Source organism: Schistocerca americana, chromosome 3, assembly GCF_021461395.2.
Source record: "Schistocerca americana isolate TAMUIC-IGC-003095 chromosome 3, iqSchAmer2.1, whole genome shotgun sequence".
NCBI lineage: Eukaryota > Metazoa > Arthropoda > Insecta > Orthoptera > Acrididae > Schistocerca > Schistocerca americana.
This window is the reverse complement of record NC_060121.1, coordinates 242,853,583-242,867,001: the sequence shown is the minus strand read 5'-3', so window position 1 is coordinate 242,867,001 and position 13,419 is coordinate 242,853,583. Positions and strand designations below refer to the sequence as shown.

The window sequence follows — 13,419 nt, the reverse complement described above, 5'->3', positions numbered from 1 at the left end:
CTAACCTAAGGACATCACACACATCCATGCCCGAGGCAGGATTCGAACCTGCGACCGGAGCGGTCGCGCGGTTCCAGACCGTAGGGCCTAGAACCGCTCGGCCACCCCGGCCGGCAGTATGGAGCACAAGTTAAGATGGCAGACGGGGTTGTTCCCCTGTACGTAGGGTTGACATCCGTCCCGGTATACCTTCTTGTCCCGATATCCCGGCAAGACCCAATTTTGTTCCGCTCTTGCAAAATACTGTTGCGAGCTTGGATCAAGTACTGAAGTAACGCCATCGGTTAGCGCAACATGTACATGCAGCCTCAGTTTTATTTATGTTAACAAGTTTATGTTGACAAAGTCGTCTCATAGATAGCGTTGCATGTTGTGTATCCTGTATCAACGATGCAAGCATCTTCTAGATCTAGCGCCGAAAATACCAAACTTCTCCAGGAGTACGGGACCTGATCTGTTTAAGCAGCGCCACGGGGAAGAATCTGTCAGATCGCGTTTGAATAGCGATCTGATAAGACAGTTCTTTCTAAACGTAATACGAACAACGAGTGCAAGTTAGTAAAGTCTGAAGTGTTTACTGCGGGTATATAGTGGTGAAGTGTATAGTGATGTGTGCTTTGATGACTAAAGTGCCGGCCGGTATGACCGTGCGGTTCTAGGCGCTTCAGTCCGGAACCGCGCGACTGCTACGGTCGCAGGTTCGAATCCTGCCTCGGGCATGGATGTGTGTGATGTCCTTAGGTTAGTTAGGTTTAAGTAGTTCTAAGTTCTAGGGGACTGATGACCTCAGATGTTAAGTCCCATAGTGCTCAGAGCCATTTGAACCTTTTTTTGACTAAAGTGTTATTGTCGACTGTTTACGTCTAATAAACTTATCATAGCTGATGAAAATATCTAAGGATGGAAAAAGAAAGTGTGATTTTTCGAATAATGGACGAAAGAGTGGTCTTTTTGTCAAGAAAGGACGTGCAGATCAGGAAGCGTTGTGTGGGATTTGTAGCTTTGTCTTCGCAGTAACTAACGGAGGAAAGGCAGATGTGAAACATCGCGTTTCTTTGAAGAAATACAAATAGATTCGCAGTAGCATCGACATCAAAGCTTATTTCTACATCTATGATTAAAGAAGATACTCGTGAAGAATTGCTCGTTGCTACTGCAAAACTAACAACAGCTTTTGAAGTTGTCAAGCATCATCAGTCCTTCAGTTCTTTTGACTGCAGCGTAAAACTGAATCCCATAAACTTGGCTTAGTTTCGAAAAAGATATAAAAGGCGTGGAGAAGAATAAAGTCTCGATAGTAGAAATAAGAAATATATTAATGGACACTCAAAGACGTCTGAATGAAAGGAAGACTGCCAGTTTTACTGACATGCAAACCAAGATGAATTTGAGCAAACCAAGTAATCAGAACCCTAACACAGAAATAATTATCTTGATTTCGAAATTTCAGGACGAAACAATGCCTTTCTACACCATAGTATTTGATTACTTAGAGAGATGGGCAGTTTCTTTTAATAAATATCAAGCATTTGATTGGATGACGCTATCTGAAACCCCAGATTGGGTAATTATTGAAAACGCTATTATGTACATGACTAGAAATGGTGTGAAGATTTCAGGCAACAGGTATATGAATCTGAAGAGATTTTTAGAAGCTAAGTGTGACTCGAAAGAATGGAAGTTTAAGTACTCCGGAGAAGAAAAGTGGAGTTACTTTCTTAAGAAAACCGAAAATCCTGAACGCAAATGTCAGCTGCTAAAATTACGAGAGTATTTGTTTTCTATTGGCGCACACAACGTCTCCGTGGAAAGAGTATTTTAGTTGACGTCGGCACAGTGCACTGTTGAAAGAAATAGACTGCTGCCAGGGACTGTGTACTAAATCTTTCAGTGCCAGTGTAACTAGTAGCTGACTTGCATGGAGTTTTATAAATACGTAAAAAGGAAAAAATACTTGCTGAAAAAGGCGAACTCCTCCGAAAAATATGATGTGCCAACCACTTCTGCCGCAACAAGTTCCACGTCATTGTATTCTAAATAAAAAGTAATTATACTAAATAAATTTTTCACTTTATTTTTATATCCCCATCTCAGGGTGTCCCGACGACGTCTCATCAGCCGGCCGCTGTGGCCGAGTGGTTCTAGGCGCTTCAGTCCATGCCTCGGGCATGGATGTGTGCGATGTCCTTAGGTCACTTAAGTTTAAGTAGTTCTAAGTTCTAGGGGACTGATGGCCTCAGATGGTAAGTCCCATAGTGCTCAGAGCCATTTGAACCATTTGAACGTCCCATCTAGATATGCAACCCTACCTGCGCGACCACTCACCCTGTGGCAATCTATTTGGGGAATGGACTTTCTTCCTGCGCTCCACATAAGCGCCCCCCTCCCCCCGTCAATCGTTGAACTTGTATTTAATATACTGTAGAGCTCCCTCTAGAGATGAATACACTAAGCAGATTCAGAAAGATGTAGGTTGCAGTAGGTACTGGGAGATGAAGAAGCTTGCACAGGATAGAGTAGCATGGAGAACTGAAGACCACACCAACAACAAACATTAGATTTTTACGAAAAATTGAAGGAGCAGAATTAAGGCGGCCAGCGGTTTATTCAGACACATTATACAACGAATAAATGTTGTCATAGTGATACTGTTCGACAAATATTAGCCGGCCGGTGTGGCCGTGCGGTTCTAGGCGCTTCAGTCTGAAACCGCGTGACCGCTACGGTCGCAGGTTCGAATCCTGCCTCGGGCATGGATGTGTGTGATGTCCTTAGGTTAGTTAGGTTTAAGTAGTTCTAAGTTCTAGGGGACTGATGACCACAGATGTTAAGTCCCATAGTGCTCAGAGGCATTTGAACCATTTTTTTTTTTTTGACAAATATTATCAAACAAATGTACCGGCATTGGCTTACAGGTGTGAATCGTGTAGCAGCACTCCACTTGTGAGAATGCTGGAGTGTAAGCAATTACTGCTAACTGCCATACAAGTTTGTCGGGCGAAAATACGACTGAGCTGCCACCCTCACTGGGACTTTAGTACGCTTTTGCCCAATAATATGAAGGCATGATGAAAAGTAAAGCTTCCAAATTTCTTATAAGAAAACTCTTAAGGCTTTTCAAATAAAACAAACTTTATTAACATTCTACTTCTGTATTCTACATGACTACATATTTATTTTTCAACATAGTCACCCTGGCAATTAAAACATTTCCCCCACCAGGAGACCAGTTTGTTGATAACGTCACTGTAGAATGTTTGTTAACGGAGTCACAGCCTCACCTCTGCTTGTTCAACATCACTATCAAAGTTAAACCCTCGAAGGTTTTTTTAAAAATTCAAAACGGATGATGATCGGGTGGGGCCAAGTCGGGACTGTATGGAGGAAGATCGGATTGTTGAGAGATGTCAAATATCCTCTGTTTCGAGTCAGGAATGAGCATTCGCGGCACCCACCATACACTCAGTTTTCTGTACCGCAGTTCTGCAACGAAGGCCTGTACACGCTCTTGTGATATGCCACATTTATCTGAGAGCTATGTCTGCTTTATCCGACGATCTTCTCTGATGGGTTCATCAGCCTGATTCCGATGAGTCTCGCCGGTTGCCGCGCGTGGTTATCCACTCCGAGCTCTGCGACACAAGTTGAGGTTAGCACCTCCGTTTCCTTCATTACGAGCGAGAACAACCCAACGTCACACATTACAGATGTCGATACAACCACCGTCCTGCACAGATTTCATTCTTCCATGGATTTCGGGTGGAAGGAAGTTTACTGCGCTTGCAGACTCGATTACAGTGCACTGTTTCTCACACACCGATATACATCGACGTGAAATAAATAATGGAACACCGAATAATACTGTGATGGACCTCCTTTTGTGACATAAATATTGCAGCGAATCGGCGTGGCGTGGACTCCACAAGTCGTTGGAAGAACCGTGCAGAAATACTGAGCCATGCAGCCTCTCTAGCCGTCCTTAATTGCGAAAGTGTTGCATGTGCACGGGCGATCCGGGTAGCCAAATCATTCTCTCGAATTGTGCAGAATGTTCTTCAAACCATTTCATCCACAAAAATTCCACCGTTATTTGCGAACATGAAGTCAGTGATTGGGTGCAAATGTTCTCCAACTAGCAAAACCAGCAAAACTAGCCAACTAGCAAACCATTTCCATTCAATGATAGCTTCAGTTGGACCACATGACCCAGTCCGTTCCATGTCAACGCAACCCACGCCATTATGGAGCTACAACCAGCTTGCACAGTGCCTCTTTGACAAGCTAGGTCCATGGATTCGTCGTGTCTGCGTCACAGTCGATAGAACCAGCTTGCACAGTGTCTTGCTGACAACCTGGGTCCATGGCTTCGTGGTGTCTGCAACACACTCGATACCTACCATCAGCTCTTACCAACTGAAACCGGGGCTTATCTGACCAGGCCACAGTTTTCGAGTCACCTATGGTACAACTGATATTGTCACGAGCCCAGGAAAGGCGCTGCAGGCGTTTCGTGGTGTTAGCAAAGGCACTAGCGTCGGTTGTCTGCTTGCCATAACCCATTAATGCCATGTTTCGCAGTCGGCACTGTCCTGAGTTTTACGTTCGTCGTACGTCCAACATTGATTTCCGCGGTTATTTCACACAGCGTTGATTGTCTGTTGGCGCTGATAACTTTACGCAAACGCCGCTACGCTTGGTCGTTTAGTGAAGGCCGTTTGCCACTGCATTGTCTGTGGTGAGAGGTAATGCCTGAAATGTAGTATTCTCGGCGCACGCTTGATACCGTGGATGTCGGAATACTGAGTTCCTTAACGATTTCTGGATCGGGATGTCCCATGCGTCTAGCTCCATATACCGTTCCACGTTCAAAGTCTTTTAATTTCAGTTGAGTGGCCATAATTACGTCGCGACATGAATCATCTGAGTAGAAATGACAGCTCCGCCAACGCACTGTCCTCTTATACCTTGTGTACGAGGGGCATTTGAAAAATCCGTGCCAAGTCTGATAGATGGCACCACTAGCGCGTATCGAGATCATGTTTAGTTAGTAGCATCTTTGGAAAGAACCCACACCAAGTTTCAGCCATAATGGTCTATTTCTCTGTGTGTGACATTCGTGTGAACCAAGGAAGTCGAGTGATTGTCAAAAATTGGACGAAAACAATTTCGTGTGGTGATTAAACATTACTTTACGAAAGACACGCCTCAGGAGACTAAAGAGAAGCTTGATCAACATTACGGTGACTCTGCACCTTCGATTAGAACAGTTTGTAAATGGTTTCAAAATTTTCGGAGTTGCCATATGGGCACAAATGGCGCTGAACGTTCTGGACGTCCTGTGGATGTTGCGACTCCAGAAATCATTCATAAAATGCATGATATGGTGAGGGATGACAGAAGAGTTAAGGTGCGTGAGATTGCTAGTGCTGTCGGCATCTCGAATGAACGGGTACATAATATTTTGCATAAACATTTGGGCATGAGAAAGCTATACGCAAGATGGGTTCCGCGATTGCTCACGCTTGACCAAAAACGGAATCGTGTGAAGTGTTGCGAGGATGGTCTGCAGCTGTTCAGGATGAATCCGCAGGGCTTTAAGCGTCGTTTCATCACTGTGGATGAAAGATGGATGTATTACTACACTCCTAAGACCAAACAACAAACTAAACAATGGGTTACCAAGGGAGAATCTGCACCAAAAAAGGCGAAGACCTTTCCTTCGGCTGGAAGGGTTATGGCGACTGTCTTTTGGGATTCGCAAAGGATAATCCTCATCGACTATCTGGAAAAGGGTAAAACTATTACAGGTGCATATTACTCATCGTTATTGGACCGTTTGAAAACCGAGCAGCAAGAACAACGCCGGCGATTGGCCCGACAAAAAGTACTTTTCCATCACGACAATGCACGAGCACACACCTCACCAGTTGTGGTCGCAAAATTAATGGAAATAGGATTCCAACTCTCGTTTCACATCCCGCCCTATTCTCCAGACTTGCCTCCCTCGGACTACTATTTGTTCCCCAATCTGAAGACATGGCTTGTGCGACAAAGACTTTATTCAAATGAGAAGGTGACTGCAGCAACTAATAGCTATTTTGCAGACTTGGACAATTCCTATTATTCGGAAGGGATCAACAAATTAGAACGGCGTTGGACGAAGTGTATATGTCTAAAAGGAAACTAGGTCGAAAACCAAAAAAGGTTTACCCCAAACGGGTAAGTAGTTTTTATTTTTGCACGAACTTTTCAAACGGCCATCGTACGCGACATTACCGCTATCTGAATATGTGCATATTGCTATCCCACGACTTTTGTCACCTCACTGTAGTTGGGTCAGACATCAGCATGTTACACGCTGTAATTCGGAGCCCTCTAACAACAGAGGGTTGCAAGTTGCGTCAGCGAAGCGATAAGTCTACCGCGTAATATGTATGACTTGAATTACCTCAATCGATAATGAGAATAGAGCAAAAAATTCGGAGGCATTACTTTTCAGCACGTCCTCGTCTGTGGGTAGTCTAGTCGAGTATGTTGTCCACTGTGTACGACAAAAAAGGCGAAGAGTTTCTCGCGCTGGCTATGAAACTTGGTGTAAGCGCACATGAGCGTCTTCCTGTGTGTACGAGGTGCATTCAAGTTCTAAGGCCTCCGATTTTTTTTCTAATTAGCTACTCACCCGAAATCGATGAAACTGGCGTTACTCCTCGAGGTAATCGCCCTGCAGACGTACACATTTTTCACAACGCTGACGCCATGATTCCATGGCAGCGGCGAAGGCTTCTTTAGGAGTCTGGTTTGACCACTGGAAAATCGCTGAGGCAATAGCAGCACGGCTGGTGAATGTGCGGCCACGCAGAGTGTCTTTCATTGTTGGAAAAAGCCAAAAGTCACTAGGAGCCAGGTCAGGTGAGTAGGGAGCATGAGGAATCACTTCAAAGTTGTTATCACGAAGAAACTGTTGCGTAACGTTAGCTCGATGTGCGGGTGCGTTGTCTTGGTGAAACAGCACACGCGCAGCCCTTCCCGGACGTTTTTGTTGCAGTGCAGGAAGGAATTTGTTCTTCAAAACATTTTCGTAGGACGCACCTGTTACCGTAGTGCCTTTTGGAACGCAGTGGGTAAGGATTACGCCCTCGCTGTCCCAGAACATGGACACCATCATTTTTTCAGCGCTGGCGGTTACCCAAAATTTTTTTGGTGGCGATGAATCTGTGTGCTTCCATTGAGCTGACTGGCGCTTTGTTTCTGGATTGAAAAATGGCATCCACGTCTCATCCATTGTCACAACCGACGAAAAGAAAGTCCCATTCATGCTGTCGTTGCGCGTCAACATTGCTTGGCAACATGCCACACAGGCAGCCATGTGGTCGTCCGTCAGCATTCGTGGCACCCACCTGGATGACACTTTTCGCATTTTCAGGTCGTCATGAAGGATTGTGTGCACAGAACCCACAGAAATGCCAACTCTGGAGGCGATCTGTTCAACAGTCATTCGGCGATCCCCCAAAACAATTCTCTCCACTTTCTCGATCATGTCGTCAGACCGGCTTGTGCGAGCCCGAGGTTGTTTCGGTTTGTTGTCACACGATGTTCTGCCTTCATTAAACTGTCGCACCCACGAACGCACTTTCGACACATCCATAACTCCATCACCACATGTCTCCTTCAACTGTCGATGAATTTCAACTGGTTTCACACCACGCAAATTCAGAAAACGAATGATTGCACGCTGTTCAAGTAAGGAAAACGTCGCCATCTCATTCTCACCGCTGGCGGTAAAATTCCATCTGCCGTACGGTGCTGCCATCTCTGGGACGTATTGACAATGAACGCGGCCTCATTTTAAAACAATGCGCATGTTTCTATCTCTTTCCAGTCCGGAGAAAAAAGAAATCGGAGGCTTTAGAACTTGAATGCACCTCGTATGTCCGCACACGTGGTGTCAGCGGCACGCACCCCGGCGCCGTCGCCGGCCGCTCCAAGCCATCGATTGCCGCCAGCTCAAGGTCCACAGTCGACGCTGAAGGCCACTGCAGTCCCATTCCCAAGGATATTACTGCCGTAGGCCCTACATACGTGCTGCTGCTGCTGCTGCTGCTGCGGGGGCGCCATAAATCAGCCGTCCCGGCCGGAATGCCGACATTTCCAGATTGCCCCAACAATAGACTCAGAGCCGGGTCGCCCGATTCATCGACGTCACGCCGCCTTTGGCGTAATGCCCTTCCAGTCGCAAGGGATTGTGCAGTGAGCGGCCTCTCGCCAAGCGTCCCGTGTTCCGAGAGAGACGATTCCGGTGGCGAATGTGGAAAAAACGTTCGACCCCGATAAAGGGGCTGTTCCTCGCTAGAAGACTGCGTGTTTATGTCCTGGCTGGTATTCCAGGCTTCTCTGTTGTGTCTCATTAAGTGTGAACATGTGAACATGTGACACTGCTACTGATCGCCCTGTTGGACAGGAACGTTAAGTATGCATCAGTTGATGCGTACGCGTTCCCAAGTTTACCCAACAACATGGTCAGTTACGATTGCAGTGCGCACGGAATCATCGAGATTGGACCGTGCCTCCATGGAGACTTGTCGCCTAGTCGGATAAATCATATTTCTCATTAAACCAGGTCTACGGACACATCGGCATACGATGCCATCTACACGAATGGCTGCTCGAAATACGCGCCACACTACGGACGTTGCCCGATGAGGACAGCTTTATGCAGTGGGGGACATTCGCCTGAGCTTCTATGGTGTCTATGATAGTGGTTGGTTGGTTGGTTGGTTTTGGGGAAGGAGACCAGACAGCGTGGTCATCGGTCTCATCGGATTAGGGAAGGATGGGGAAGGAAGTCGGCCGTGCCCTTTCAGAGGAACCATCCCGGCATTTGCCTGGAGTGATTTAGGGAAATCACGGAAAACCTAAATCAGGATGGCCGGACGCGGGATTGAACCGTCGTCCTCCCGAATGCGAGTCCAGTGTCGAACCACTGCGCCACCTCGCTCGGTCTATGATAGTGATCAAGGGCACCATGATAGTAGTGGACAACGTGAACATTATTGCGACGACTTCAATCTCTTCGTGCTTTATGTTTTCCCCGATGACGGTGGCATCTTTCAGCAGGGTAACTGCCAGTGAAGAAAGGGTAGAGGAACATGTGGGCTACCAAATTCGCCTTTTGGACTACATCTGGGATGCTGTCATTTCGCAAGCTTTTGGCCCACTAACCACCAGCCTGTAATTTAGGGATACTGGGTGACTTGTGCGTAAATACCTGGTACCTCCGAAAAATTAACGAGGACTCATCGATCCAAAAATAGCTTGTGTATTGCGCACCAAATATGGACCAATACGGTATCAAGCAGGCAGTCACAATTTCTGACTCTTCAGTCTATAGCAGCGTGAATGATACCTGATGATGAAAGGAATGTTCGAGATCGATTCAGTTATGAAACAAATTAGTATTTTTATTATGCAGACGTCGATCGGTGCTCTATCATCACTTTGACTTTTACTAAGTTCCTTAAAAAAATGGTTCAAATGGCTCTGAGCACTATGGGACTTAACAGCTGTGGTCATCAGTCCCCTAGAACTTAGAACTACTTAAACCTAACTAACCTAACGACAGCACACACAGCCATGCCCGAGGCAGGATTCGAACCTGCGACCGTAGCAGTCACGCGGTTCCGGACTCCACGCCTAGAACCGCTCGACCACCGCGGCCGGCTAAGTTCCTTAAAACCTTTATAGTTTCAATCATGAGATCTCCGAAGCAACAATTTCACGACTCTCCTTTTTCCTACCACCATCCAGAGGCTGCACATTTGTTTGCCTTCGACTATTAAAGATTGCTTCTTCAGAACTTTTTTCTCGTATTTCCGATCTTATATTTCTTTTATTACTCAGGGAAACTTATATCACTCTACATTTAAACCACATCCCTTACGTTTCGATCAGCACCGTCGAAAGTTTCTGCTCCATTTCATGACGAACTTGATGGCTAGAAGATGTAGTTTTATTCGCCTAGATATTTTTTCTTGCTTTAGAAGCTACTGGATTCTATCAGATATCGGTGTAGATCAGGAGACAGAAATGGAACACATTGCTCTACAAAAATTATATTTCTTTTCTGTGATCAGAAACATAGTGCAAGTCAAGTCAACAAAGACTGGGGATTTTATGCTCTAGTGCCGTAGACATACAGAAGCTAAACAATACTTGGGAGGATTACCTTGTGACAGCTCCACTTCCTTTAAAAATAATTTTGAGATTCAATCTCGAGATCTAAAGCCCATATAATTTCAGTTGTTATAGTCTGTCACTGCTGGACCATCGGTATAAGGGACGTAAAATAAAAATCCTCTGGAAAAATTAATTTGCCAGTACAAAAATCAGGATTGGGAACCTACAATTCACATCTGACTAATCTGAGTAATATTTCACCGCTCCGGGCGCTGGTAAGCATCGTAGAGCACTATATGACAAGGCAGAGGAAAGCATGCTCCCAACTTCACACAGCAATCCATGATGAGCCGCACACTACACTGAATTACTGGAAACAAAATAAGAATGTTTTCGTTTCAGTTCATTTTGTAAAAGGCAACGACGGACTCCTGAGAATTAAACTTCATGATACTTTTTTTAAGACATCAGTGTCAACTGCAATAGCACCAGCCTGGTGCAACTACGAACTCGTGACTCCAAAATGGATACATTGCCAAGAACGTGGAACAATATTTTTCCAAAAATCATTAATAAAAGATGCAGAAAATGCTGAGATGCACCGATTGTTGCACTCTCGGTTCAAGAGACAGCTCGCAGATGTCGAGAAAGAAAAGTTACTGGAAATGTATGCATCCGTAAGAAGATCGATGCGCGAAGCATACAGCGTCCACGTTGTTGAGTGACTGTAGGAGGATCCTGGAAGACTCAGACAGAATTTATAGTTAATGAGGTGAATAGCTGCTTGCTATAAGTGTAGAAAAATGTAAAGTAATGCAGATTAGTAGGATAAACAACCCTGTTACGTTCGAATACAGCATTAGCAGCGTGGTGTTTGACACAGTCAAGTGGATTAAATATTTAAGCGTAGCTACAAGCTGCGACATGGTCGTCGCGAATTGAACGGTGACCCGAATGTAGAATAAATTTCCTTTACTTCACGTCTATGGTCACATAGAGGTGAAGTAAAGGAAATTTATTCTAAACGTAACGTTGCAAAACGATGTGTAATGGAGCGATGACGTCAGGTTGATAGTAGGGAGGGCTAATGGTCGACTTCGGTTTATTGGGAGAATTTTAGGGAAGTGTAGCTCATCTATAAAGGAGACGATAGAATGTTTGGAATCCCCACCAGGACGGATTAAAGGAAGCAATTGAAGTAATTCAGAGGTGTACTGCTAGACCGCTAAGTTTGATCATCACGCAAATATCGTATGACGGATATTGTCAAATGGGAGTCCCTAAAGAGAAGACGACGTTCTCTCCACGAGGCATTTTTGAGGAAATTTAGAGAAGCGGCATCTGAGGGGGACTGCAAAACGATTCTACTGCCGCCAACGTAGACTCTGGGTCACGACCACAAAGATAAAATGAGACAAATTATGGCCCTTACGGAGGCTCACATAAAGTCGTTTTCCCCCTGCTCTGTTTGCGAGTGGAACAATAAAGAAAATTACTAGTAGTGGTACGTTGTACACTTAGTCATGCACCGTACGATAGCTTGCGAAATACATATGGGTATGAAGAAGCAAATTTTTTTTTCCTTGCACCATGCTTCCATCACTCGGCAACAATTTAATATTTTCCTAGCTTAAATTTGAAATTAATAGTTTAGTACGAATTTGACTAAAAACAGACGAAACACGTGTGTAATCTGTACCCGTATCTGGGCAGCTGACGCGCGCTGGTTCACTTACACTCGAGCAGAGGTATCCTAATGAAGTTGTCATTGCCAGTATCTGGTCAGCAAGGGGATGAGAGGTGCTGACATACAGCCCTTGATCACCAGGTCTTCTTGTCAAACTAACCAGTTAAAATCCGAACCTTTCCTCAGTGTTACACAGTATACAGGTGTCCCAAACTGGTGAGTCATCTGCCGGGGAATTCAAACATCGTGACCTGTTTTGTATCGATCGAGAGGGCTAAGTTGCGTGTCAACACCGCGTTTCCACCTTTAATTTTCTTCCATGTCGATAATTACCCATAACAATGCAACACAATACCACGCAGCTCAAGCAGTTATAACAGTTATTCACTCGATACGGAGACATGCTTGACACCTGTGTTAAGCCAATTAATTGTCCCATAAACTATGAGCATGATTCCATAGACGTATGGAAAGAGTCTGTTTAAAGTTCGTTGTTTATGATTTTATTATAAGTAAGATTGTATGTTGCACTATGTAGAGCAATGGCTTTTTTTAGGGCTTCGTAACGCAATTGGTAAACACAGAACCTTTATAGGAGCACTATGTTGTGCGTCTTTTCTTTCTCTTTGTCTGTCTGTTCGCCTGTTCAGAACCATTTTTATCAGGAACGAGTAGACGTACCAAATTGAAATTTATGTCACATACTAAGGTCTGCAATTCCTTCACGGTGTAAAAAATTTAGCTCTAAGTCAGTCAAATGAAAAAATGAACTTTTCCGTCAGTCTTTTAAGGAGGTATTTATTCGCCTTTTTTGTGCTCTGGCAGTTGCATTTTTCGCTGGTGTTTTGTTATGTTTGTTATATTTTTCGATATTCACAAAATAACTCATAAAACCCTTTACGATACTTCCCCTTGATCTAGAATAATGAAATTTGGCAAAAATCAAGGTTTCACAGTGAAAGAAAGGGGGGAAAATCCAAAAATGGTTAATTCTTAAGTATATCACACAAAATGTTTTTGTCATTTGTTATATGACTCTCTATTTGTCCTCCTGTTAAGGCCGCCTTTTATCAGGAACGGGTAAACGTATCGGGGTGAAATTTATGCCTGACAGTCGCGTATACAACAACACCGACTGAGGCGCTGCTGGTTATATCAGCCCTTTATTGACGTAAAAAATTTAAGCTTCTAAGTTAATCCAGTCAAAATATTTTGATACTCCTAAACTCAAAAAAAATGGTTCAAATGGCTCTGAGCACTATGGGACTTAACTTCTGAGGTCATCAGTACCCTAGAACTTAGAACTACTTAAACCTAACTAACCTAAGGACATCACACACATCCATGCCCGAGGCAGGATTCGAACCTGCGACTGTAGCGGTCGCGCGATTCCAGACTGTAGCGCCTAGAACCGCTCGGCCACCCCTCCTAAACTCACGTATCGAAGCCTATTGGTATTTCCCGTTGACCTAGAATCATGAAATTTGACAAATCAACATAGCATGCGGTAAGTCGCGCAATGAATATTGTGAACACCTCATACAACAAGTATGTTATAG

General features: G+C 44.6%; 1 protein-coding gene across 1 annotated transcript in view; it reads right to left on the bottom strand.

The window, feature by feature from the left end:
- LOC124605996 (putative nuclease HARBI1) overlaps positions 1-8,115 on the bottom strand; it is a 124,508-nt gene extending 116,393 nt beyond the window's left edge. The window contains exon 1 of the mRNA XM_047137959.1: positions 8,061-8,115. Coding sequence (XP_046993915.1) covers positions 8,061-8,115 — 55 coding nt within the window. The remainder of the gene's footprint in view (positions 1-8,060) is intronic.
- Between the last annotated feature and the right edge of the window lie 5,304 nt (positions 8,116-13,419).